The sequence below is a fragment of the Salminus brasiliensis genome, chromosome 16 (genome assembly GCF_030463535.1).
Source record: "Salminus brasiliensis chromosome 16, fSalBra1.hap2, whole genome shotgun sequence".
Taxonomy (NCBI): domain Eukaryota; kingdom Metazoa; phylum Chordata; class Actinopteri; order Characiformes; family Bryconidae; genus Salminus; species Salminus brasiliensis.
The window spans coordinates 35,920,844-35,946,835 of record NC_132893.1 but is presented as its reverse complement, the minus strand read 5'-3'; the positions used below and the strand labels follow the sequence as shown (position 1 = coordinate 35,946,835).

Genomic DNA, 25,992 nt, shown 5'->3' with positions numbered 1-25,992 from the left:
TGTCTTTCCGTCTTCTTGACCATGAGGACTAATGACTTTACCACAGAGCAACCCCCCCCCCCCAAACCCCCCCCCCCCCATTACACACACACACACACACATTCGCCCCACAGTGGGTCCCTCCCCACATCCCCCTCTCCTCAGGAATGCTAACGGGGAGTAAAGTTGCTGACTGCTGGAAGGAATGACGTTATTGTGGGGAAATCCCGACTTACAGATGCAGAGGAGCCCCTTTTACAGAGAGCGGAAAGACGGCTGGTGTGTGTGTGTGTGTGTGTGTTGGGGGGGGGTGCTCCTCCATACACACGGCTCTGAGATGACCACACTGTATTAAATGTAAAGTCAGTCCAGCTTAAACTGATGCAGTAACTGATTCTACAGTCTGAAGTTCGCCTGAAAATTATTACACAGTCATCACTGATGGGATCTCGTTAATGTCACTGGGGTCAGAGATTGATCTTTGACCCCAGATTCGGTCAATTAGCCAAGAAATATTCAGCATCTGACGTGTGCTTCTTTAGTTTACAACAGGAGATGCTAGGCTAATGTTGCTAACAAATACTGGACCTAGACTGTCACCAATCCCACCTCTGCCTCATTGTAAGGGCACAGTCAATCTGAACGAGGCTCACTGGATCAGGAAATCAGGGGACACTAATTTACATTTACATTTACAGCATTTATCAGACGCTCTCCTCCAGAGTTCTTACAGAAGAGCTTCACTGTTTACTGAAGGAGAACCTCAGCTAGTTTAAATAGACTAAAATCCAGATCCTCTAATCTTCTAAGACTCTACTAAACACAAGTCAATATGGAGACCATAATACTCTACTCTTCACCCAAGTACTCTCAGAAGAGGAGGGTCTTCAGTCTGGGTTTGAGGACAGTGAGCGTTGGACTCTGTTGTTCGGACACCCAGGGGAAGTTCGTTCCACCACTTCGGTGCAGGACAGTAAAAAGTCTGGACGCTCGTCTTCCGTGGATCTTAAAGGATGGCGGGTCGAGCCGAGCCGGACTTGAAGCTGGAAGGGCTTTTGGTGCAGATCGGCTTTTGACCATCGCCATCAAGTACGGAGGGGCTGGCTGGTCCAGTCTTGGCTTTGTAGACCAGAGTCAGGGGTCTGAGTGACATGGCAGAATTTAGGAACGTTGAAGACGACCCGACCTGCTGCATTTTAGATACGTTGCAGGGGCCTGAATCAAAGCTAATTTATTTGTATAGCGCTTTATACAGAAATCTGATAATAAGAAAAAAGATCAACAAATCACGAAACATAAAGACAAACCAACGGCAACAGTGGAAAACCTTACTCAGAGCTGGAGGAAGAAATCTAGAGAGAAAGCCAGACCAACCAGGAGGACCCGACCCGTCCTCCTCTGATCAGAACTATTTACAAATTATTGATATAGATATAGTCTGTAATAGTGATGATAAATATAATGAAAGTAAGGATGATGGTTAATAATAATAATAATAATAATAATAATAACAGCAATTAACAGTTAGAGTCCATGTAATCTTCAATGTAGTTGGTAGTGGAGGGAGGCAGGTAGCAGGAGAGCCCGGCAGTCAGACGTCCACCAGGGTCAGGCTGGAAAAGTGGACAGTCATATACTTCGAAGAAAGGACATGCTGTACACATGCATTTCTGGACAAGCTGAGAGCTCCAGAAGCAGCATCTGAAGGCGATAGAGTAACACTACAGGATTTTACACTAACAGGACTCTATGGGTTCTGCATCGTTACACAGCAGTTCTGGAGAGAGGTTTGTGGAAACCTTTGAACGAGGTTTTATCATGATAAATTTTGTATATTTATACAAAATTATATAATAACAGTATACTTCTCGGAGTGCTTAAAGAGTGCTGATCAACTGCAACTTTCATCACAGAGTGTAATTGCTGCTCTGTAACTGGATAAATCTGGATGTATTTGAGAATCTGTCATTGCTGCATTTTGTCTGTGTCCAAATATTGAGATTAGAGAAATGTGATGTAATATGTGTACCGTATTGCCCGGCCCGTTAAAGTGGCACCGAGGCCACTCAGACAGGCTGCTGTAGGAGCCGTGCCGAAAGTGCAGACAGCCCAGATTCCTCGGGCGTCTCTCCAGTGTCCGTGTTTTTACAGGGAAGAGCAGATCTCAGCTTTGTGTATTTTTCTCATCAATGGACAATTTAGTGTGAAAAGGCCAAGCAGGGAGCGCCATCCTCAACACTGAACACGCACGCGCTCAGAAGCGGTGAAATACCTCCAGAATTATTATTAGATTTGGAGAAAGTAGTTTGGACTGCTGCTTGTTTACAGTACACACACACACACACACACACACACGCTTTTGTGTGTGTGTTTACAGCCTTTATTTGTATCTGCGTCTCCTTGGTGTTGGTACCTGAAGCGCTCCACCCTGCAGGCGGTGTGTGTGATCTGGTCAGAGCTGAAGGTTTTGACTGAAGCAGTCTGGCACTGAGCTGAAGCAGAGTCTCCTTACGTTTCTCCATCTGAACCCTGTTCTCCTTCACCCTCTACATCACTGCAGGACCACCAGCTGCATCAGCTGATCATATATTTTTGTACTGGATGGAGCTCCTCCACCATCATTCCAGAGAACACAGTTCCTCCACTGCTCCACAGCTCCTCAATGCTGGGGGGCTTTATACCCCTCTAGCCCACGCCTGGCATTAGGCAGCATGGAGCCAATAGGGTCATGATGTTGATCTGCTCCAGAGTCCTATTCTATTGGCAGTACTTCTTCTCTACAGAGACTAGACAAGCTGTGTGTGCATTTGCACATCTGTATCAGCAGCAATGGGTGCAACTTAAAGTAGCTGAATGCACTCATTAGAAGGGGTGTCCACAAACATTTGGACATAGTGTAGGTGTCAGTAGTTCAGATGGTGCCTGCGTGGACTCCATCAACCGTTCGGCTCCTGTACAGGACTGTCTTGTACAGTTCAGGTCAAGTGTGGATTGACTCAGCTTCCATTAGCCATGAAGTGGTGGAAGTGTGTGTGTGTGTGTGTGTGTGTGTGTGTGTGTGTGGAAAGGTAAATCAAAGCTGCTTTTATATAGTGAGTGGGAGCAGCAGCTCGGAGCTGTGTTGAATGAATGCTCCTCTGTGGTTCTGCTGACACGGTCGGTCGGTGCTGAACTGTGACAGTTAGACAGTTGTACGTCAATGCTAACTTTCGTTAGCCACCCTATGGGATTCCAGAGGCATGTTAGCACTAAGCTAACATAAATGGGTTTGAACATTCCTTTGCTGTTCCAGACTAAACATTAGCATATCAGGCTCAGAGCTGCCGCGGTTAATCTGGCAGCCTTCAGTTCTACCAGTGAAGTCCCAACCAATGGGAGAGCTGGTTTCGATAAATCTGCCCAAAATGTAATGTAACTGTAAGTACTGTAATACTGCAAAACGGGTTCCATACACTACATGGACAAAAGTATTGGGACACCTGTTCATTTACTGTTTCTTCTGAAATCAAGGGAATTAAAATAAAATAAAAATGCTTTTGTTGGAGTAACTGTCTCTACTGTCTCTAAGAAGACTTTCTACTGGATTTTGGAGGTGAATTGAGGATTTGATTGCATTCAGCAACAGGAGCATTAGCGAGGTCAGGATGTTGGATGATGATGATGATCACCACCCCAATTCCAGAGTCCCTTAGTCCATTCCTGAGAACACAGTTCTTCCACTGCTTCACAGCTCAATGCTGGGGGCCTTTACACCCCTCTAGCCCACACTAGTCTGTGTGGTCACTGCTTCCGGAAGTTGCCGTATCTGTGCAACAGCTGTTCGGACCTGTGAGACGTTTGTTTTTGAGGTTACAGGTCATTCAACCCTCTGACCTTTTCCTCCTCACGTTTTAGTGCTGCTGTAAACCGGCTGTGGTGCTGCTCAGCCTCACCCCGTCAGCTGCTGGGGTTCGGATACAGAGCAAATCAGAGGCCCTTTATTTCCCCAAGTGTGTTACACATAGCAGGAGTCGGTCTCGGTGACTAGACGCAAACACAGGCTGCTGACAGGTATTCAGACTGTCAATACAACGTTTAGTAAGAGAAGATTTAATACAATGAGCCATAACATTAAAACTACTGCCAGCTGAAGCGAAGAACACTGATAATCTGGATCCAGTGGCTCCCGATAATGACTGAGATGGTCAGAACATCTCCAGAACATCAGACATCAGGTCTTGTGGGGTGCTCCTGGTATGCAGTGGTCATTACCTAGCAAAAGTGCTCCAAGGAAGGACGTCCAGAGAACTGATGACAGAGTCATGGGCACCCAAGGCCTTATTGATGCTCATGGTGGCCCCGCCCACCTCACAGCTTACAGGACTTGAAGGATCTGCTGCTAATGTTGGTCTTGGTGCCAGACTCCACAGCAGGACACCTTCAGAGGCCTTGTGGAGTCCCTACCTAAAAACACAGAGTAGATGTGTGCAGACTTTTGACTGGTGTTGGTATGTTTGGACCTTGTTATGATCATCACAGCCGTCTCCTCTCCTCACAGTGGTAGATCATCGCTCCGGTGCTGTTTGCTGTTCAGGACTGAAACCCTGCAGAGCTGCAGCTCCTCTGTTTATCTTCCTGTAAACATCAGATGAAGAGCATGATGTCACTGAATGGCAGATGCAGCATCTCTATAAACATACAGTGGTGGAAAGAGTGTGTTTAGTAACAGTGTTAGGTAACATGAATTGAGCGTGCACAGTCACACACACACACACACACACACACACACACACACACACACACACACACACACACGTGAATTCCAGCTCTCCATCTACTGGAGTGTTCACCATGGGAGAGTTTTCACCAGCTGCTTCTGGGCAGAAATGACTCAAACCAAATCAGTTCTGATGAGATTCACAGCTGAGTCTGAAAAACACCACCGTCACACGAGCAGAGATGCTTGCATGCCAAGCCAGCAGGGGGCTCATGTCACCCTGGAGAGCATTCTGAAAAACCTCCACCCTAACGAGCGTTTTCAATTATCTCCTCTTTGGAGAGAGTGCTTACAAAAACCTCTAACCTGGAGAGCATTTCAAAAAAACCCTCCATCCTGAAAAGAGTTCTGAAAAACCTCCACCCTAAAAAGAATAAAAAAAACCTCCACACTGAAAAGAGTTCTGAAAAACCTCCACCCTAAAAAGAATGAAAAAAAACCTCCACCCTGAAAAGAGTTCTGAAAAACCTCCACCCTAAAAAGAATGAAAAAAAAAACCTCCACCCTGAAGGGCATTCTTAAAAAAACTCCACCCTGGAGAGTGTTTTTGAAAAACTCCACACTGGAGAGCATTCTCAAAAAACTTCATCCTGAAAAGCATTCCCAAAAGCCTCCACCCTGGAGAGTGTTTTAAATTATCTCCTCCTTGGAGAAAGTGCTCAGAAACCTCTAACCTAGAGAGCATTTTCAAAAAAACTCCACCCACAAAAGAATTCTGAAAAACCTCCATCCTAAAGGGCATTCTTAAAAAACTCCACACTGGAGAGTGTTTTTGAAAACCTCCACCCTGAAAAGAGTTCTGAAAAACCCCCACCATGAAAAGCATTATTAGAAACCTCCACCCTGGAGAGTGTTTTAAAAAACATCACCCTGGAAAGGGTTCTGAAAAACCTTCAACATGGAGAGCATTCCTAAAAACCTCCACCATGCAGAGCATTAAAAAAACACCTTGAAAAGGGGTTTAAAAAATCTCCACCCTGAAAAGCATTATTAAAAACCTCCGCCCTGAAGAGTGTTTTAAAAAAACCACCACCCTGGAAAGGCCTCTGAAAAACCTCCACCCTGAAAAAGCATTTTTAAAAACCTCCACCTTGGAGAGCATTCTCAAAAACCTCCACCCTGGAGGGCATTTTTAACAAACTCCACCCTGGAGAGCATTTAAAAAAACACATTGGAAAGAATAAAAAAAAAAACCTGTGTGTAAAAACCGAACGTAAAGCGAGGTGGGTGTGTAAAGCTTTGATGGGCAGCACCTCCTTTGAGATTTGCCTCCACCATGTTTGGCAGGTGCTGTACGTGCTGCTGTTACTGTTAGAGTGGGTGTAGCTGTAACGCTGCTGAGTCACTGTAGGTCAGGAGGGGACAGAGCTACGTCAGCGTGATGAATCCTCCTGTTGAAATGTCTAAGGGCTGTTTTACATTCTGGAGGGAGAGTAGCACTCAGTCTGCTGGAGAGGGGCAGGTCTGTTCCTCTGAGGAGAGGCTGCTGGATGACGCCGACACTCTTAAGTAAACAGTGAATTCCAGCGTCAGTGCTGTCCGAACTCAGGCCTATATACAGTCAGGTCCGTAAGTATTTGGACAGTGACACAGTGTTTGTAATGTAGCCTCTGACCAATGGGTTTGAAAGGAAGCATTGAGATGTGATTGAAGTTCAGACGTTAATTCAAAAGATTTAACCAAATGATTACAACCGTTTGTGCACGGTCAAAAGTAATTGGACAATTTTACTGCCATGAGATTTTGAGTTTACCAGGCTTTTACTGCAGCTGCTTTCAGTCACTGCAGTTTTCAGGTCTTCAGGAACTGGTAACGAATGTGTACGGACTTCTAATCTCTTTGCTGTAAGAAGCTCTTGCTGGGTTTCCTGTGCTGTCTCTTTGGGTCACCTTCCACGTGTACCATGAAGCACCGTTCTATCAGTTCTGCAGCGTTTGATTTTATAGAGCTCTACACACTTCAGAACTCATCCTGCACCAGTAACCCAGGTTCACTTTCATCCATACATGCCCATTCCCTAACAGTGCCTCCACCATGTTTAACAGATGCTTTTCCTTCTTTATACTCAAGCTAATCGACCAGAGGATCTTCTTCCAGATCTGCTGAGGTTTTTAGATGTTCACGGTCAGTCTGATCTCACCGTTCTGCTCTTCAGGGTTAGCAGTAGGTTGATCTGAGATAAACCCTCTATATTTCTACCTGAAGAGTCTTTGGTGTAGGCCCCGCCCTCGGCCCAGGTCTTGGTCATCTGGACCTAGTAGATCCTACCGTTCGTAGAAGCCAACTCCTTGGGCGACCGGGCGGGACCAATGTGGAGAACGGCAGCTGGTCTGAAAGCAGATGTGTGAGTGGAGGTCTTTTGAACACGGGTGAAAGCTGGTGATTGGCTGAGGAAAAGGTCATTCAGCTTTCCTGGTAGAACTTTCACTACAGCTACCCTCACCCTCCTCCTCCAGAGCGTTGTTGATGTGAGCGGCTGTGTGAAGGGAATTTCTTCACCGAGGAAGGAATTCCGTGATCATCTGCCCTGTCTTCTTTGGTCCTCCAGGCATTCCTCAGTGGTCTTCTGTGATCCTCCAGGCCTTCGTTGTGTCGCTGAGCTCCTCAGTGCTTTCACTCTTTTTAAGAAAGTGCCAGATCGTCGATTTCGCCGCTCCTGAAGTTGCTGCACAGATCCGCTGCGTTTTTAAAGACAGTAGGGGGTAAAGTTCACATTTTTGTGGTTCACTTGAGCTGTGAGCACAATGAGAACATGTTTGGGCAAAAACTGAGGGAAGGGAGAGTGAGAGGATCCCTTCATGTTTATTAGAAACACCTTGGCCATTTTATTGGAAACACGTACCACCTTGTGTTTCTTCTCTGGCCACTTTATTAGAAACACCTACAACCTTGTGCTTCCACTTGCTGGCCACTTTATTAGAAACACCTGCCTTGTGCTTCATCTCTGGCCACTTTTTTGGAAACACCTACCACCTTGTGCTTTTACTCACTGGCCACTTTATTGGAAACACATTCCACCTTAGGCTTCCACTCACTGGCCACTTCGTTAGAAACGCCTAACATGCTGCTACACACACAAGTGTGTGTTCCTGTGTGTGTGTGTTCGTGTGTGTGTGTGTGTGTTTCCATAGCTGTAGTGTGGAATGAGAGGGTAAAGGTCAGCTGAAGCTAGAGAGGTTTTTGTGTCCAGTTTGAGACGACCTGCTGACCCTGCTGCTGAGCTTTCTCACATACACACACACACACACACACACACACACACACACACACTGGTAGTAGCCGTACACTGACCTCTCCCTGACTCAGTGATGAACACAGGAGGCATGCGGCTGCAGACGGGCTGGGTTTGGTACAGTGGTGTGATTATGTAGTGAACATGTGTGTGTTTGTGTGTGTGTGCGTTCGTGTGTGTGCTAATAACACAACAAGTGACAAATCAGCTACCAACATTTTCTCTCTCCTCTTATTGTGTCTATTTCTACTGCTCTCTCTCTCTCTCGCTCGCTCGCTCGCTGGTTTGGTAAGGGGCACAGGCACGTTTTTGGCCAACGTGAGTCAGACCACAGGAAGTGAATAAGAGGGGAGACGTCTGGCACAGCGTCCGTTCACACACTCACTCAAACACACACACACACACATACACACACACACACCCTCTGCAGTCGTACAGAGGAACGTTATTAGTCTGTAAATATTGGGATTGCTGGATTCACAAAGGGTTTACAGACATTTGTGGACAGCTGGCAAAGTTCTTTAGCGAGGGCAATAATTCTCTACCCCTTCTAAGACCGTTGGGTGCTTCACTTTATTGTTCTTTGCCTGGTTGGAGGGTTTTGGGAGGAGGTGGGAGGGTTTTGGGAGGAGGTGGGAGGAATTTAGTAGACGAGTCTTTATAGGACTTTTCTCTAACTTTAGAATTCATGCTCGGCTCTACTGGATCAGTCCAGTGTTTAACATGTGGCACCTGATTAAACTAATCAGCCCTTCATTAAGTTCAATCAGGACTGAAAGGTCACAGCCCAGATGTTTAGTAATCATTAGTGTTTAGATCATTAGTGTTACATCAAAGCACAACAACAACAACAACAACATACTGGATCTCTTAGCTGGTTTTGTTATTTCATTAGAGTGAGAACAGGACGACTCTGTTTCTGAGGGAATTTAAGGTTCAGCCAATTACAGAAGACCACTGCAGATTCATACTGGATTATAATACACACTGTAGATTCATACTGGATTATAATACACACTGCTGCTTTATACTGGATTATAATACACACACACTGCAGATTCATACTGGATTATAATACACACTGCAGATTCATACTGGATTATAATACACACACACTGCAGGTTCATACTCAATTAGAATCCACTCACTGCACTTCATACTGGATTATAATACACACACTGCAGATTCATACTGGATTATAATACACTCACTGCACTTCATACTGGATTATAATACACACACTGCAGATTCATACTGGATTATAATACACTCACTGCACTTCATACTGGATTATAATACACACACTGCAGATTCATACTGGATTATAATACACACACTGCAGATTCATACTGGATTATAATACACACTGCAGATTCATACTGGATTATAATACACACTGCAGATTCATACTGGATTATAATACACACACACTGCAGATTCATACTGGATTATAATACACACTGCAGATTCATACTGGATTATAATACACACACACACTGCAGGTTCATACTCAATTATAATCCACTCACTGCACTTCATACTGGATTATAATACACACACTGCAGATTCATACTGGATTATAATACACTCACTGCACTTCATACTGGATTATAATACACACACTGCAGATTCATACTGGATTATAATACACACACACTGCAGATTCATACTGGATTATAATACACACTGCAGATTCGATTCATACTGGATTATAATACACTCACTGCACTTCATATTGGATTATAATAAACACTGCAGATTCATGCTGAACTATAATATACACACTGCAGATTCATACTGGATTATAATACACACTGCAGATTCATACTGGATTATAATTGCTCCATAATTATTATTTTCACACTGTAAAAACTATACTCTGCAGATTCATACCATTCATGGGATGAGAATCACTGTGGGCGCTTAACTGACAGCACAGTATACAGTACACCGCAGACACACACACACACACACACACACACACACACACACACGCCTCCAAGTCTCCAGTCATCTGTACCTCACCTCATTGACACACAGGAAAACACTTCGAGTGTGTATGCATAGCTCTGCTCGCTGTGTGTCTGGCAGTGGTGTGTGAGTTTATGCCAATCACACACACTTCATCCATCGCTCTCAGTGACCTCTTTGTCCAGTCTGCTCTAAAAACAGACATACAGAGACGACAGAGACCTGCTGACACTTTATTAACAGTGTGTAAGTGTGTAGTATCTAAATCATTACACACTCGCATCAAACCATCCGGACATTAGAGAGGCTGATTCCGGTCTGAGTACCTTCACAAGTTCGGTCTCTCTGCTGGAACACAGCGGTAAAAACAAAGGATCAGAGCAGTCTCAAGCTTAAAATCGCTAATATATTAACATGCAAAAGAACTGGTTTCAGAACGACTTCAAGTAGAAAAGTAATGGAAGGAAAAAAAAGGATAAAGGATAAAGGATAAAGGTGCACGTATTCGTCACTGTACAGTGTGGACTGTACAGCGAAATGTGTCCTCCGCATTTAACCCATCTGGTAGTGAACACACACTCACACACACACACGTGTTAGGGGCAGTGAGTACACACACACACCCAGAGCGGTGGGCAGCCAACTCCAGCGCCCGGGGAGCAGAGAGGGTAAAGGGCCTTGCTCAAGGGCCCAACAGTGGCAGCTTGCCGAGCCCGGGAATCGAACCCACAACCCTGTTATCGATATCCCGGCGCTCTAACCGCTGAGCCACCACTGCCCTCTGAAAACAAAGGCTGTAAGCTTTGGCCGCACCACAGGGGTCTATAGTCCTCCCCTCCCCAAAAACCAAAATGAGGAGGATGATCTATTAAAATGTTGATGTTAAAAATGTTGGGCTGCACTAGGCTCCTGTTTCAGCTGCAGATCTGCCCATTGAAAATGAAGCATTTCAGTAATATCAGCTCTATTAAAGGAGCGTCTCTGTGCTCTACTGAGCATCAACATGAGCTTCATGGAGGGGAAATATGAGGAGTCTAGAAGTTCTGTAAAGCTGCAGAAAGTCAGACTTCAGAGGCGTGTGATCAATAAGCTTTATTGGAGTGTAAATGTGGGGCTCAGTCGGGACGTTTCACTGCAGCTCTCTTGAGTCTCTGCCACGGACACAGTCTTCATACTAGACTACAGACGTCTGCTGTGAGCTGCTGGAGAGTGACGGGACGTGTACAGGTGTGATGGATCTCTTATAAACCAATAGGGAGTCAGAATGGAGTCTGTTTATACTTCTCATCCAATCAGGATCAGACTCACACTTTCCGGATGGAGAGATTTATCTGGAGAGGGTTTTTATTGATGACGAGCCGGAATGAAAACAAAGGGAAATGAAATAGGAGGAACGAGGCTGATTTTAAAATGTAAGGAGGAGAAAGTTCAGATAATTGGGGGGAAATGTGAGAAGTAGAAGTAAAAAGTCAGAAAAATGAATAATTATTCCAGTAAAGTTTAGATAACCTACATTTCTACTGTAATAAAGTAATAAAGTATTAGTACTGCATTACTTCACACCTCTGACACCTCCCATCCATTTAAACACCCTACACCAACAGGTGGGCTATAAGCTTCCATTACTGATGAGCTTCATTAGCCTCGTCTCAGACAGGTGTTGGTTAAGGGACTATATTTGGGGTAGGGTGAGGAAGTGAGTAAACGAGCTGTCGCTTTAACGATCCTGTTTCCAGCGGTAGTTCAGCTTGTAGGCTTCCGTGTGATGTTGTGGAGCTGCTGGCAGGTGACCTCTTAAAGCCCTGCTTTATTTGGCTCCTGTTTTCAACAACATTTGCTGTATTTAGCGCTCCCTTCCCAGCACTGGGTGGGGAAACTGTTAACCGTAGCGTCTCGCTGTTAAACACCTTTAGTATATATTCTCAGGCCAGAGTCCAGTGACACATTTTTTAGACCTTTTACAAAACCAGTGATTTCACTGGAACCATGTGATATCTGTTCCCAGATGTCCCGTTACCATGCGTGTGGGTTTATCTATCATTTTTACCTATTTATCTTTTATTTTTACCTATTTTTAACTATTTATCCCTTAAACTGAGTGAGACTGTAAAATCTAGGATATTAAATGAGCTGATTTGTTGGAGTAACTGTCTCTACTGTCCAGAGAACAAGACTTTCTACTAGATTTTCTAGGAGCATTGCTGTGAGGATTTGATTGCGTTCAGCAATAAGCACCACCTACCTTATCCCCAACTCCCCAACTCATCCCAAAAATACTGGATGGAGCTCCTCCATCATCATTCCAGAGAACACAGTTCCTCCACTGCTCCACAGCTCCTCAATGCTGGGGGGCTTTATACCCCTCTAGCCCACGCCTGGCGTTATTAGGCAGCATGGAGCCAATAGGGTCATGATGTTGATCTGCTCCAGAGAGTCCTATTCTATTGGCAGTGTTTCTTCTCTACAGGGACTAGACAAGCTGTGTGTGTGCATTTGCACATCTGTGTCAGCAATGGGTGCAACTTAAAGTAGCTGAATGCATTCAGTAGAAGGGGTGTAAAAAAGGTATTTTGTGGGTTTATATGGTATGTGGGTTTATATGGTATGTGGGTTTATATGGTATGTGGGTTTATATGGTATGGGCCCTTTAGAGAACATCCACCAAAGTAAAAATTTTACCACGTTTGATGGCTAATTGTTCTTTTCATGAAAATCATTAATTTTATGGTTTGCAGGATGTTTTTTTCCGTCAAAGCTAATAAGTAGAACCCAACTCATTACAAATCCCACCACACAGCCGGGGCTTGAACCGTCATTATAGCCGTAGCTCCTCTGCTACAGCGTGTGGGAGATCAGCAGAGTGAGCGAAATCGCTCTTCTGACATCACAGTTGGACGTGACTTCTCTTCAATCAGACCTGTCAGTCAGTCGGTGTGTGGTAATTAGGCTGGCCTTTAGTACTGGTCTGTACTTGTCCAGTTTTAAGCCTGAAATTCTTCACATCTCGCAGCGAGGTCATCGGGACTGTCTCAGGATTGATGGTGTTGGCTGAACGTCGGTTCGGTCTGTAGAAATGTTCCATCCTTTTAAGTGTCTGGATCCTTTGAATTGATGTCTGTAACCTTGGAAACAGATATGTAAACACTGTGGTTTGAAATGGTTCTAGACGTGATTTATGGTTCTTAATTTATGACTTTCAGATGATTAAAGTGCCTCTGTAAAGTCTGCACCCTTTAGAGGGCCGTGGATTTTATTTTCTCTCTGTCGTAAATCATTCAACTTGACAATTTTCCAACCTCTGTTCTGTTACTGTGCCTTCAAGACAGATCTATGCTATGCAAATGAGCTTCGTTCAGTCCTGTATTGAACCCCATCCAAAAAGAGTCCAGAGTCCAGGCTGCAACACTCCTTATAACTTCAGCTTCAGTGGGTGAAACATAGGAGTCAAAACTGGCCTGAACAGGGTGCTCACACTACACTGACCTAGACAATGACCTAGAATAACCACTCTCGGTTCCCTAAAGTACCTCGGCTTTAAAGAACCATGGTTTTTGATTGACGTGTGAGCACAATCAAAGAGAACCTTTTTAAAGTTTAAAGAATCCTCACGTAATGTTTTTAACCAAGCAGAGAGCTATTCACATGGTTCTTTAACCTCCTATCATTCTAAACTTAAATAAAGAACCCCTGAAGAGGGTTTTTAAGGGTGCTGAAGAACCACTTTTGGTAATCTAAACGAGATCCTTCACACCAGGTAAAAGTTCTAGGAAGAACCCTTAAATTGGTATAGAACGTTATGTTATTTAGAACGTAAGTCTTTATTAAACCAGCGGTAGATGTTCTGCAGTAGTGCTCAGGGAACCCTTTACAGCAGTGTATTTTTAAAGAACCATACGTCCAAGCGGAGAACCTTTAGGAGTGTTCTGTGATGAGTGGCGCGGGCAGTTTCTCTCGGAAGGCTGGTGGAAGGCTGATAGCAGGTGATGATAGAAGGTGATCCAGGTTCACACAGCTGGAAAAACTCGAGGGCGATCAAACAGGGCGTTCAGGACTTCAGTCTGAGTCACGATCTGTTTGGTCTGGTCTTTAGGCGGAGCTCACACTGAGGAGTGTGTGTTCCTCTGCCCCTCACCTTACACATTCCGCTCTTTGGTTTCCGACTGGAATTCCTGCCAGAACACACAGCGGTGGGAGGACTTCCCCCAAACGTCTGGACTCAGCGACTCACAGAGCGCTCACCTGTACCTTCACTGTTTCCCTGTAGAACTGAACTGATGATGGTTCTGGTTCTGTTTTAGATCTTCTTTAGATGTTATATCAAGGACGTGTTTGAGCTCCCCCTAGTGCTAGCAATGCTCCCGATACGAGCACCTATCTCCTCAGATACATGTCCATCCAGACACCTGTGCGGCAGAACACAATCGGAGAACAGTGCCGGCTCTACAACTCCAGCTGCCAGACGCCTGTGCCGGCCAACATCACTTAAGAGTGATGAGGGAGAGAGCGCACCATCTACTCACCCGGACAGAGCACAGCCAATTGTGGCACGACTCGAGATTTGAACTCATGACCCCCCGGGCCATAGTAGCAGCGCATTAGACCACTGAGCTAGTCGGGGCCCCTGATTCTGAGTCTTTGCTGTAGTGTAATTCTGCCACAGTACCGTGGGAACGTGTGTTGAGAACGGGCTGTGGGCTGAGTGCAGCCTAGAGCATTTTATCCAAACCCAATCTGAGCTATCCCAAGCTTTGGACCGAACCAGACCCAAGTCCAGCAAAATTCTGTCTGAAATTACCTGATGAATTAACATCATCAAGCCTTGAATTGAGAACCAATCAAACCAAATCTGTCCCAAACTGAAACCAATAAAATTAAGTTTACATTTTTCTTTAATGAATTTATTAATGGAGCAGAACTTCATTAATGCATATTTTCTTTTGCTCAGTTTGACGTCCAGTACAATTGCTGTTGAAGCTTCACTCCCGCTGACCTGCTGGTGCTGCAGTGGAGGGATGTGATATGAGGGAAATGGAGCTTTAAGATTATGAAAAACACATTTCCACTCAGGCGTGTCCGAGCGCTCGTCTGGAGCTGTGTTTACGTTAGAACCTGCTGCCTTCACGTCTGGCGGCTCGTTTCTGGAGCTGTGAGACCACCGCATTCCTCCAGCCTCGCGCTTCACAGTCTGGGTTTCATTTAGATCTCCCCCCTCCCAATCCCCTGCCTGGCGTGATGGCTGGTGTGGTCAGTTGGAAACACTCACCTTCCTGTAGGCCAGGCTGCATTACTGCTAAAATAAGGCCTGTAAAACGTTCCTTTGAGCTGATGCCACGGCAGGAAAAACAAGCTCCTGTTTGTCAGGGAGAACATTTCTGGAAGCACGTAGGCTGAGGGGTCCTTCTGCAGACGCTCTGATAGCAACCATGTATATAACCACCATATATATATATATATATACCGTATACTGCAAAGATACAATGTTTGTGCATGATCAGCCATAACATTAAAACCACTACTAGACAAAGTGAATAGCAGTGATGATCTTGTTCAGGTGGCTCCTGTCCAGAGGTACCTACCAAAAGTGCTCCAAGGAAGGACAACCAGTAAACCTCACTGATGCTCATGGAGGCCCCGCCCACCTCACAACTTACAGGACTTAAAGGATCTGCTGGTACCAGATACCGCAGATACTCAGAGGTTCTTGTGAAGTCCATACCTCGACAGGTCACACCTGTGACCTATAGATTAGGCAGGTGGTTTTAATGTTGTGGCTGGTGGACTCTAAATGGAACGTCTTCAGCGTTATAAAATGTGCACAAATTCAGGAACTCAGACGGGGGGGGCAGGCACTTTTTCACAGCTGTGTGAGTCAGTAGCTTGGCTGTTTCTGCCCCTTTCCGCTGGAGTGAGTGAGGAATGTGCCGTGGCCTGGTGGTCCAGCAGCCCTGAATGAAAAGACTGCAGGATATGTGATGAGACTGGGCTTGTTCTGTGGAGCCGGTTCTGGGGTCAGAGAGCGCGGCCTTTGTCGGCCCTTGTTCATCAGTATAGATAAAAGCAGTGCTGACCGCCTTGCTGTAGTTTCTATAAAAAGTAGAGACCACCCAGCGTACACGCCTCCTGTGGAGAACGGCAAACGCTAATGGATCAGTTGTTAGTTTGACCCCAGGTTCGAAGACCCCGTAAATTAGAATTCGGCCTCCTGCGGCCTAGTTTGAGGTTTTATGGTTGTGTTTTTGTTTGTTTCCTGGCACAGAGGTAAACATGAGGACTATTAGCTTCCATAATTCATCACTCTGATCCAAGTCGTTAGCTGACCAGCTCTAATGCCTAATAAAACTGCTCTGCCTTAAAAGAGTACTGATAATGCCAAAGTGCCAAACTTTCACTCCTGTATTACTAGAATCTCCTCTAGGTGGCGTAAAAGAGCGGCCCACTCTGCTGTCTTGGACCCAGGTGGATCAGAAGTGTACTGTAGATGTGAGGATGGATGTGGACGTAAGGGTTTACAGATCTTCTCTCTCTCTGTCTGTCTCTCAGACTCTGGAGGTTCGGGTGGAGGATGTGCGAATCCGGGGGACGTTTTCCCAGCGTAAGCGTGTTCCCATCACAGAGGGCTTTGTGGAGCTGAAGGATGGTGGGAAATGGAGGCAGATTTGTGACGAGGACTGGAGCACGATGAACAGCCGGGTTGTGTGCGGGATGTACGGCTTTCCTGGAGTGAAAGGCTTCAACACCAGAGCCTACAAGTGAGTGTCCTGTGTCTGCTCTACCATGCTGTATGAGTCCATGGTAGTTCAGTATCACCAGATCTAGGCCTACATCACAGAGTCCCTTATTTACCAACCTCTATGTTTCCTACTGGGTTCTATACCTGTTTCCAGTTCTGTATGAAGTATGTAGTGAAAATAGTAGTGGTCCTAGAATAGAACCCTGTGGGACACCACAGTGCATTTTCATTATCAGAGCTTCACTGTTGAAGTTTATGAACTGATAGCAGAGTGCCTGGTGATGCGCTATAGATTCATCAAGAAAATATGAGTTCAATAGAAAGCAGATCCTTTGGGGAGTGGGAGTCTTGCTTAGAACCTGCTCAGCCTCAAAAGTACTGACCTTTGCAAAAACATCAGAACGCTAGCGTGAGAATCTCGGCCCAGACTTTACACAAATGTAGCCAGTCAGCTAAGTCATGTTCAGTCTGGGAAGGTCGGCTTTTTGAGATTAGCCATGGAGATACGAGGCTAATGTAGATCTCATAGCCACACTATAAACATATTAATGTTTAAATGTCCATATTTTCCTAGAAAACAGAGAGTCATACAGTGCCAGAAACTACATACTCACGTGTATTGCTTGTCTGCTGCTTGTTAACTACATTAGCTTCATAGCTCCACATGGTTGCTATGTGGCCATGTGAACTAAGCGTACGGTTATGGAGGGAATCTTTGCTGATTTATTTGTATCTAGACTTTAATGTTTAGCTTAGTTTAAGTTTATCTCCAAATGCAGGATTGCTTTAGACAGCAGATAAACAAATGACATCTCCACGTTTACTACATGTGGGTGAGTACAAATGTAATTTTGCAATGAAGGACTTCATGTTTATCTCGCTCAGAATACGCCTGATCCAGCCGCTCAGTAATGTCCGGCTGCATCTCAGGACTGGTTTAGACTGCTCCCCAAACATTTATGAGTGAAGAACAGATGTTAGCATCATGCTAATTTGTGCAGTATAAGCTTCTGTTGCTTGACTAAATACATACATATATACTAAAGTAACGCTAAGTAAAAGAAAAACACTAAGTAAAGAAAGTTAAAGAAGAGTTGGGACCTACGGTGGGTGGTTTGGGGAGGGGTTGTAAATGTAATTTAGCAATAAAGAAGTTTATGTTTATGCTTATCTCCAAATACACTTTATATCCACTGCATCTCAGTGTTAGGATGCAGGTTTGCTTTAGACTGCTCTCCAAACATTTCAGTAAACGAGTGAAGAACAGATGTTAGCACCATGCTAATTTGTGGGGTATAAGCTTCTGTTGCTTGGAAGCTTCGTAGCTCCACATTTTTAGATTCAAGATTGAAGAGTTTACTGTCGTCGGCACAGCAGAAACAAGCAGTTACACTGTACAATGACATTCTTACTCTGCAGTTCCTCCATTTACCCACATAATCTAAATATATATATATTTATAAAGAGAGAAACAGAATAAGTATTAAAAAAAAATTTAAAAAAATATATATATACTATATATACATATACTAAGTACACTAAAGTAACGCTAAGTAAAAGAAAACACTATGTAAAGAAAGTTAAAGAAGAGTTAGGACCTACAGTTATAAATATAATTTAGCAATAAAAGAGTTTATGTTTATGTTTATCTCCAAATCCACTTTATAGCCACTCTCTGATATCCAGCTGTATCTCAGTGTTAAGATGCAGGATTGCTTTAGACTGCTCTCCAGACAACAGCAGATAAACATCTTCCATCTCAGTGAACCAGTAAAGAACAGATGTCTCTCAGTAAACAGCTGAATTTTCCTCTTGTTCAGTGAGTCATATTCCCAGATCAGCAGAGCCGGGGTGGGTGGGGTGTGTGTGTGTGTGTGTGTGTGGGGGGGGGGTGTACTGTTCTGGTGCTGTGGTGTGAGCTGTTTGGGTTCCTCCTGCAGGCTGCTGTCTCAGCGCAGGAAGAAGAATTACTGGGGGTACTCGGTGAACTGCACGGGGAACGAGGCGCACCTGTCCTCCTGCAGGATGGGCAAAGTGCTGAAGTTGGTGGGGAACAGCACGTGTGTGAAGGGGATGCCTGCCGTGGTCAGCTGTGTCCCGGGGAGAGCGTTCGCCCCCACACACTCTGCCGGCTTCAGGAAGGCCTACAGACCTGAGGTACACACACACACACACACACACACACACACATTCTGGAAGGAATGGCTGCACTTATAAATACACCCTTGTAACCATGTGGGATACCAAAGCTACCACCTGGGCCACCATAGCAACCATTCCCAGCAGTGAGAGAATGATGAGGGATGTTACCCACTAAGCTAAACTACAGCACTACAGCAACAGACACTATTACAACATCCTAGAAACACTATAGCAACCAGCTACTAACAACTTGACACAGCATAGCAACTGCCTAGTACACCCATACCAACCACCTGGAATACCATAGCAGTTCAGTTCAATCTGAGACACTTTGACAAGAACCAAACCGGGTCAGAACATCTCCAGAACATCTCCAGAGCATTCCCTCCCAGTATGCAGTGGTCAGTACCTACCAAAAGTGCTCCAAGGAAGGACAACCGGTTGAGCTAGCGACAGGGCCATTGATGCTCATGGAGGCCCCGCCCACCTCACAGCTTACAGGGCTTAAAAGATCTGCTGCTAAGGTATGAAGGCATCCAGATACCACAGCAGGACACCTTCAGAGGTCTCGTGAAGTCCATGCCTCCAAGCTTGAGGGTCTGATGCTGTGATGTGTGGTTTTAATGTTATGGCTGATTGGTGGATTGGGGCCCTACCTCACACCCTAGAAGTTAAACACAGATTCTTCCTTCATGCAGCTTCTTTCCTGGCGGGGTTTTTGTAAGTACTAGACATTCTCCACTTTCTCCGTCTTAAACACAAAATCAGACGGGAAATCTTTAAGATGATGAAAGATGCATGTTGAGTCAGGGAGCAGCAGGAATGTTCCAGTGAGGGCATTAAACTGCAGACACGTGCCTCCACATGAAACACACTTTTCCACTGCGGAGAAACCAGCGTAGGGGCTTATGTGGAGTCACTGTAGCCTCATCTTACACTTAATCATGAGTGCCTTCAACCACAGGACTCTCCAAGATCCTCCACCATCAGCCTGCATGTGCCGCACGTCCTGCATATTTCAGATAGGAAGCCTGAAGCTCATTCGTCTGTTTTCCCATGAATCATCCCCTTTTCTTCCCTCTGGAATCTGCAGCAGTTCCCATACAGCTTGCACAGTGTATCACCCCAACACACCAGCTCCACCACCACCACCACCACCTCCATCACCACCACCACCACCAGGGCTTCCAGGAAAGAGCTCTGAACAGTCAAGAGGTTACGTAAGAGAGGAAGGGTCCGCGTGGAGAGGGAGCCCATGCGCGGTGATGGGGGCTGTGATTGGATGTTTATACAGTGAGCTGATGTGGAGTGGATGTTTATCCAGGGGGTGGAGTGATGAATCTTCCAGCCAGAAGCTGTCGTCTGGAACAGCTCCACATGGACTGCCGGTCCACTATGAATAAACAGGCTTTTAATGAGGGGTCCGTTGGCCTTTAAAGAAGACCACAGATGCAAGGACAAAAGTATTGGGACATCTGCTCATTCACTGCTTCTTCTGAAATCAAGGCTATTAAAAGAGCTGATCCTGCTGAGTAACTGTCTCTACTGTCCAGAGAAGAAGACTTTCTACTAGACTTTGTATAAGGAGCATTGCTGTGAGGATTTGATTGCGTTCAGTGGCAACAGTGTCAGTGAGGTATTTACATAAGCTGTAGTCCTGTAGTCCACCTGCAACAACAGTGAATACATCACCCCTAGGTACACTGCTGTTGCATGGATTATTCATGTGTGTCCTGCCCTGTTTTTGTTGTTTTTTTTACCCAGCAACCCCTGGTGCGTCTGCGTGGCGGGGCAAATGTGGGCGAGGGTCGGGTGGAGGTGCTGAAGAACGGAGTGTGGGGGACGGTGTGTGACGATAACTGGGACCTGAAGGCTGCCACTGTGGTGTGCAGAGAGCTGGGCTTCGGCACGGCCAAAGAGGCTCTGACTGGGGCTCGCTTGGGGCAGGGTAGGTATTTACGCCTTTCACACACACACCCACACACACACACACACACAAACACACCTTCACACACACAACTGCAGCCTTCATATGCTCAGAAGTGCAGTGTGTCCTCATACACTAGTAATATAATGGAGCACAGAGTGTGTGAATGTGAGTGTGAGTGTGTGTGTGTGTGTGTGTGTGTGTGTGTGTTTAAGAGCAGACATACACCGCTGGCTTTAGTTAAAGACTCACATTGAACAGAAGCAGCAGACATGAGGATTCAAGGTTCCAGCTGCAAACATCTGTTCACCAAACACGGCCAGAGACTGAGCGCGTGTGTTAATATTCAGATGGAATGTTTCTCAGAAATCATAACTTCACTGTGAATAGTGGATACTGAACAATTCATAGTGGATACTGTACAATTCATAGTGCATACTGAACAATTCATAGTGGATACTGTACAATTCATAGTGGATACTGTACCATTCATAGTGGATACTAAACAATTCATAGTGGATACTAAACAATTCATAGTGGATACTGTACAATTCATAGTGGATACTGAACAATTTAAAGTGGATACTGAATAATTCATAGTGAATACTAAACAATTCATAGTGGATACTGTACATTTCATAGTGGATACTGAACAATTTACAGTGGATACTGAACAATTCATAGTGGATACTGAACAATTCATAGTGGATACTGTACAATTCAACAACGAGCTGAAAGTCAAGATCTCCTTTCACCAGGAGAACCCTACTGTGGGATTTATTGCCCTGTTTTGCTTCCAGCTTCCATGCTGAGTCATTCATAGTGGATAGTAAACCATTCATAGTGGATGCTGAACAATTCATAGTGGATACTGAATAATTCATAGTGGATACTGAATAATTCATAGTGGATACTGACTCATTCATAGTGGATACTGAACAATTCATAGTGGATACTGAACAATTCATAGTGGATGCTGAATCAACCATAGTGGATGCTGAATCAACCATAGTGGATGCTGAGTCATTCATAGTGGATACTGAACAATTCATAGTGGATACTGAACAATTCATAGTGGATGCTGAATCAACCATAGTGGATGCTGAATCTTTCAAAGTGGATACTGAACAATTCATAGTGGATGCTGAATCATTCAAAGTGGATGCCGAATCATTCATAGTGGATACTGAACAATTCATAGTAGATACTGAATAATTCATAGTGGATACTGAACAATTCATAGTGGATGCTGAATCATTCAAAGTGGATGCCGAATCATTCATAGTGGATACTGAATCATTCATAGTGGATACTGAACAATTCATAGTGGATGCTGAATCATTCAAAGTGGATGCCGAATCATTCATAGTGGATACTGAACAATTCATACTAGATACTGAATAATTCATAGTGGATACTGAACAATTCATAGTGGATGCTGAACAATTCATAGTGGATGCTGAACAATTCATAGTGGATACTGACTCATTCATAGTGGATACTGTACAATTCAACAACGAGCTGAAAGTCAGGATAAAATAGTGGAACTAAAGTGTACCAATGGGAGAACACGCAAGAACATTCTCCTTTCACCAGGAGAACCCTACTGTGGGATTTATTGCCCTGTTTTGCTTCCATCTTCCAGCTTGGCTCTGCTGGGGCTTTCAGTCAGGTTCAGTCTTCAGCTTTCAGAGCTAAACCCCAACACCTGTCTCACATATTACTGTTCAGTCAAATTCCTTTTGAGAATAAAAGTGAAGACATTAGAGCTTTGAAGGATCAAATATGGAATTACATAGAGAGCAAAAACCAAATCCACACTGTCCTCTGCTTCACACTCAGTGGAGTAGACCTCTTCCCACCACTGTCTTGATGCAGATTTATGTACGCCTGACATTTTTCCAAACAGCTCCTTGAGGAGAACCCTTCAAATATTCCAACAGGGCTGAAAAACCTACATTATACATCCAGAAGTATCTGGACGGCCGTTCTGCTTTCTACGGTCCGCAGCTTGTATAATTGTCTATTGTTTGTCCTGGAGACAAATGTCACACCTATAAGCTCAGGCCTTCAGTTGAGACTGTGCTGAAATGCTGATAAACACAGGTTAATGAGCTGTGTCTGGAGGTTGGAGAGGGGCTGTAACTGGATACTGGTTTAGCACAGTGTACTCCCGCTGGCTACTGGATGAAGTGGTGTGTGTGGAGCTGTTCAGTGTTGGACATTTCTCTGTTATCACAAGTGCATGCCATCATCAGCAGCTCCGCTCTGGAGATCATTACTCAGAGCTCTCAGTTTATCCCTGCTTACCCACACTGCAACACACTCTCCAGCACGGCCCACACCAAATGGATGCAGCAGGCCAGCGGAAATCCTGCCACTTACACACACATGGGCTCCTCTCTCCTCACTGATGTGTAAAACACTGGAGAATAAAGGGAGTCTGAGCTCACTGAGGGAAAAGCCTGTGTCTCACTGCTGCTTCCTGTAGAAACCCTCGCTGAATCACTTTCACTGTCCAACTTCTTTATTTCAGCTACAAACACAGTAATAATTCACAGTGGATACTGAATCATTCATAGTGGATACAGAACAATTCATAATGGATGCTGAATCATTCATAGTGAATACTGAATCAATCATAGTGGATACAGAACAATTCATAATGGATGCTGAATCATTCATAGTGGATACTAAATCATTCATACTGGATACTGAACAATTCATAGTAGATACTGAATCATTCATAGTGGATGCTGAATCATTCATAGTGGATACTGAATGCTGAATCATTAATAGAGGATACTGAATCAATCATAGTGAATGCTGAATCATTCATAGTGGATACTGAACCATTCATAGTGGATACTGAATCAATCATAGTGGATGCTGAGTCATTCATAGTGGATACTGAACAATTCATAGTGGATACTGAACAATTCATAGTGGATACTGAACAATTCAAAGTGGATGCTGAATCAACCATAGTGGATGCTGAGTCATTCATAGTGGATACTGAACCATTCATAGTGGATACTGAATCAATCATAGTGGATGCTGAGTCATTCGTAGTGGATAGTAAACCATTCATAGTGGATGCTGAACAATTCATAGTGGATACTGAATAATTCATAGTGGATACTGACTCATTCATAGTGGATACTGACTCATTCATAGTGGATACTGAACAATTCATAGTGGATACTGAACAATTCATAGTGGATGCTGAATCAACCATAGTGGATGCTGAGTCATTCATAGTGGATACTAAACCATTCACAGTGGATGCTGAATCATTCACAGTGGATACTGAACAATTCATAGTGGATGCCGAATCATTCATAGTGGATACTGAACAATTCATAGTGGATGCTGAACAATTCATAGTGGATACTGAATAATTCATAGTGGACACTGAATAATTCATAGTGGATGCTGAACAATTCATAGTGGATACTGAATAATTCATAGTGGATACTGACTCATTCATAGTGGATACTGAATAATTCATAGTGGATACTGAACAATTCATAGTGGATACTGAACAATTCAAAGTGGATGCCGAATCATTCATAGTGGATACTGAACAATTCATAGTGGATGCTGAACAATTCATAGTGGATACTGAATAATTCATAGTGGATACTGACTTATTCATAGTGGATACTGAATAATTCATAGTGGATACTGAATCATTCAAAGTGGATACTGAACAATTCATAGTGGATACTGAACAATTCATAGTGGATGCTGAACAATTCATAGTGGATACTGAACAATTCATAGTGGATACTGAATAATTCATAGTGGATACTGAATCATTCATGGCGGATGCTGAATATTCATAATTGTGAAAAAGTCATGATGGTCTCTGAATGCTGATGATGAAGTGTATGTGTGTGTGTGTGCACGTGTTTGTACAGGAATGGGTCCAGTGCACATGAATGAGGTGGAGTGTTCAGGGTTCGAGAAGTCCCTGACCGAGTGCTTCTTCAACAAAGAGGCTCTGGGCTGCAGCCACGAGGAGGACGCTGCCGTCCGCTGCAACATCCCAGCCATGGGCTTCCAGAGCAGGGTTAGAGCAGACTGCCCCCTTTCATTCACCGTCACTTTAGACTGTTTCTGTAACTTTTATTAACTCCAGAGTTTCTTCTCTACAGCTGCGTCTGAGCGGAGGCCGGAACCCGCATGAGGGTCGAGTGGAGGTTCTGACTGAGCGGAACGGCTCTCTGGTCTGGGGAACGGTGTGCAGTGAGAGTTGGGGGATAATGGAGGCAATGGTGGTCTGCAGACAGCTGGGACTTGGCTTTGCCAACCACGCCTTCCAGGTAAGAGTCCAGAGGCGTTTACTGGCTGAACGCTGATGAGGGCTAAAAACCTGTACTGTGGATAATTAGGGCTAGAAATCCACCCAAAACAGAACATTACAGCTGAAAATCCCATTGTTGGAGTTATGAAATAGGTTTGTTAGAAGAACCATGCCCAAACTCCTCCCCTCTATTATGATGTGCCCTTCAAAAGTGCTCCTCACCCAAGCTCCTCCTTTCCTTCGACACTCATGCTCAGGCCGAGGGTAAGGGGTGTCTGGCTTTAAGTTTCATCAGCTGAAGCCATCCAGAACCCCAGCCCAAGTTTCTTAAAGTTCCCCTTTCCTTGATCTGTCTGCACTTCACAAAATAACCTCTAGGTCTAAAATTCACCATTTGCAAAAGATTATGGTTAAAAAAACACCAGAGGCACAAAAATAAGGCTAAACTCGCCCACAACAGAACACCAGGACCAGAAATCCACCAGTAATAGAACATTATGACTAACAGTCCACCAACAGCAGAAGATTCGGGCTAAAATTTACCAACAGGAGAAGATTTGGGCTACAAATCCACCAATATCAGAAGATATTGGCAATAATCCACCAATAGCAGAAGAGTATGGCTAAAAATCCACCAATAACAGAACATTAGGACCAGACATCCACCAATACCAGGACATTATGGCTAAAAACACTTTATGACATAACAGTCCTCCAGTAGCAAATGATTAGGGCTACAATCCACCAATACCATGACATTATGGCTATAAATCCACCAATAGCTGAAAGTTAGGGCTAAAATCCACCAATACCAGGACATTATGGCTAGACATCCACCAACAAGAGAAGATTTGGGCTAACAATTCACCAATAGCTGAAGATATTGGCAATAATCCACCAATAACAGAAGAGTATGACTAAAAACACTTATAGTAGAAAATTATGA

The 25,992-nt window shown here is 44.5% G+C and overlaps 1 protein-coding gene across 1 annotated transcript in view; it reads left to right on the top strand.

Moving 5' to 3' along the window:
• The window catches only part of loxl2a (lysyl oxidase-like 2a), a 46,475-nt gene that overhangs the window by 9,415 nt on the left and 11,068 nt on the right, over positions 1-25,992 (top strand). The window contains exons 4-8 of the mRNA XM_072658121.1: positions 16,479-16,687; positions 18,609-18,825; positions 20,575-20,758; positions 24,661-24,812; positions 24,898-25,065. Of these exons, the coding sequence (XP_072514222.1) occupies positions 16,479-16,687; positions 18,609-18,825; positions 20,575-20,758; positions 24,661-24,812; positions 24,898-25,065 (930 nt within the window). The remainder of the gene's footprint in view (positions 1-16,478; positions 16,688-18,608; positions 18,826-20,574; positions 20,759-24,660; positions 24,813-24,897; positions 25,066-25,992) is intronic.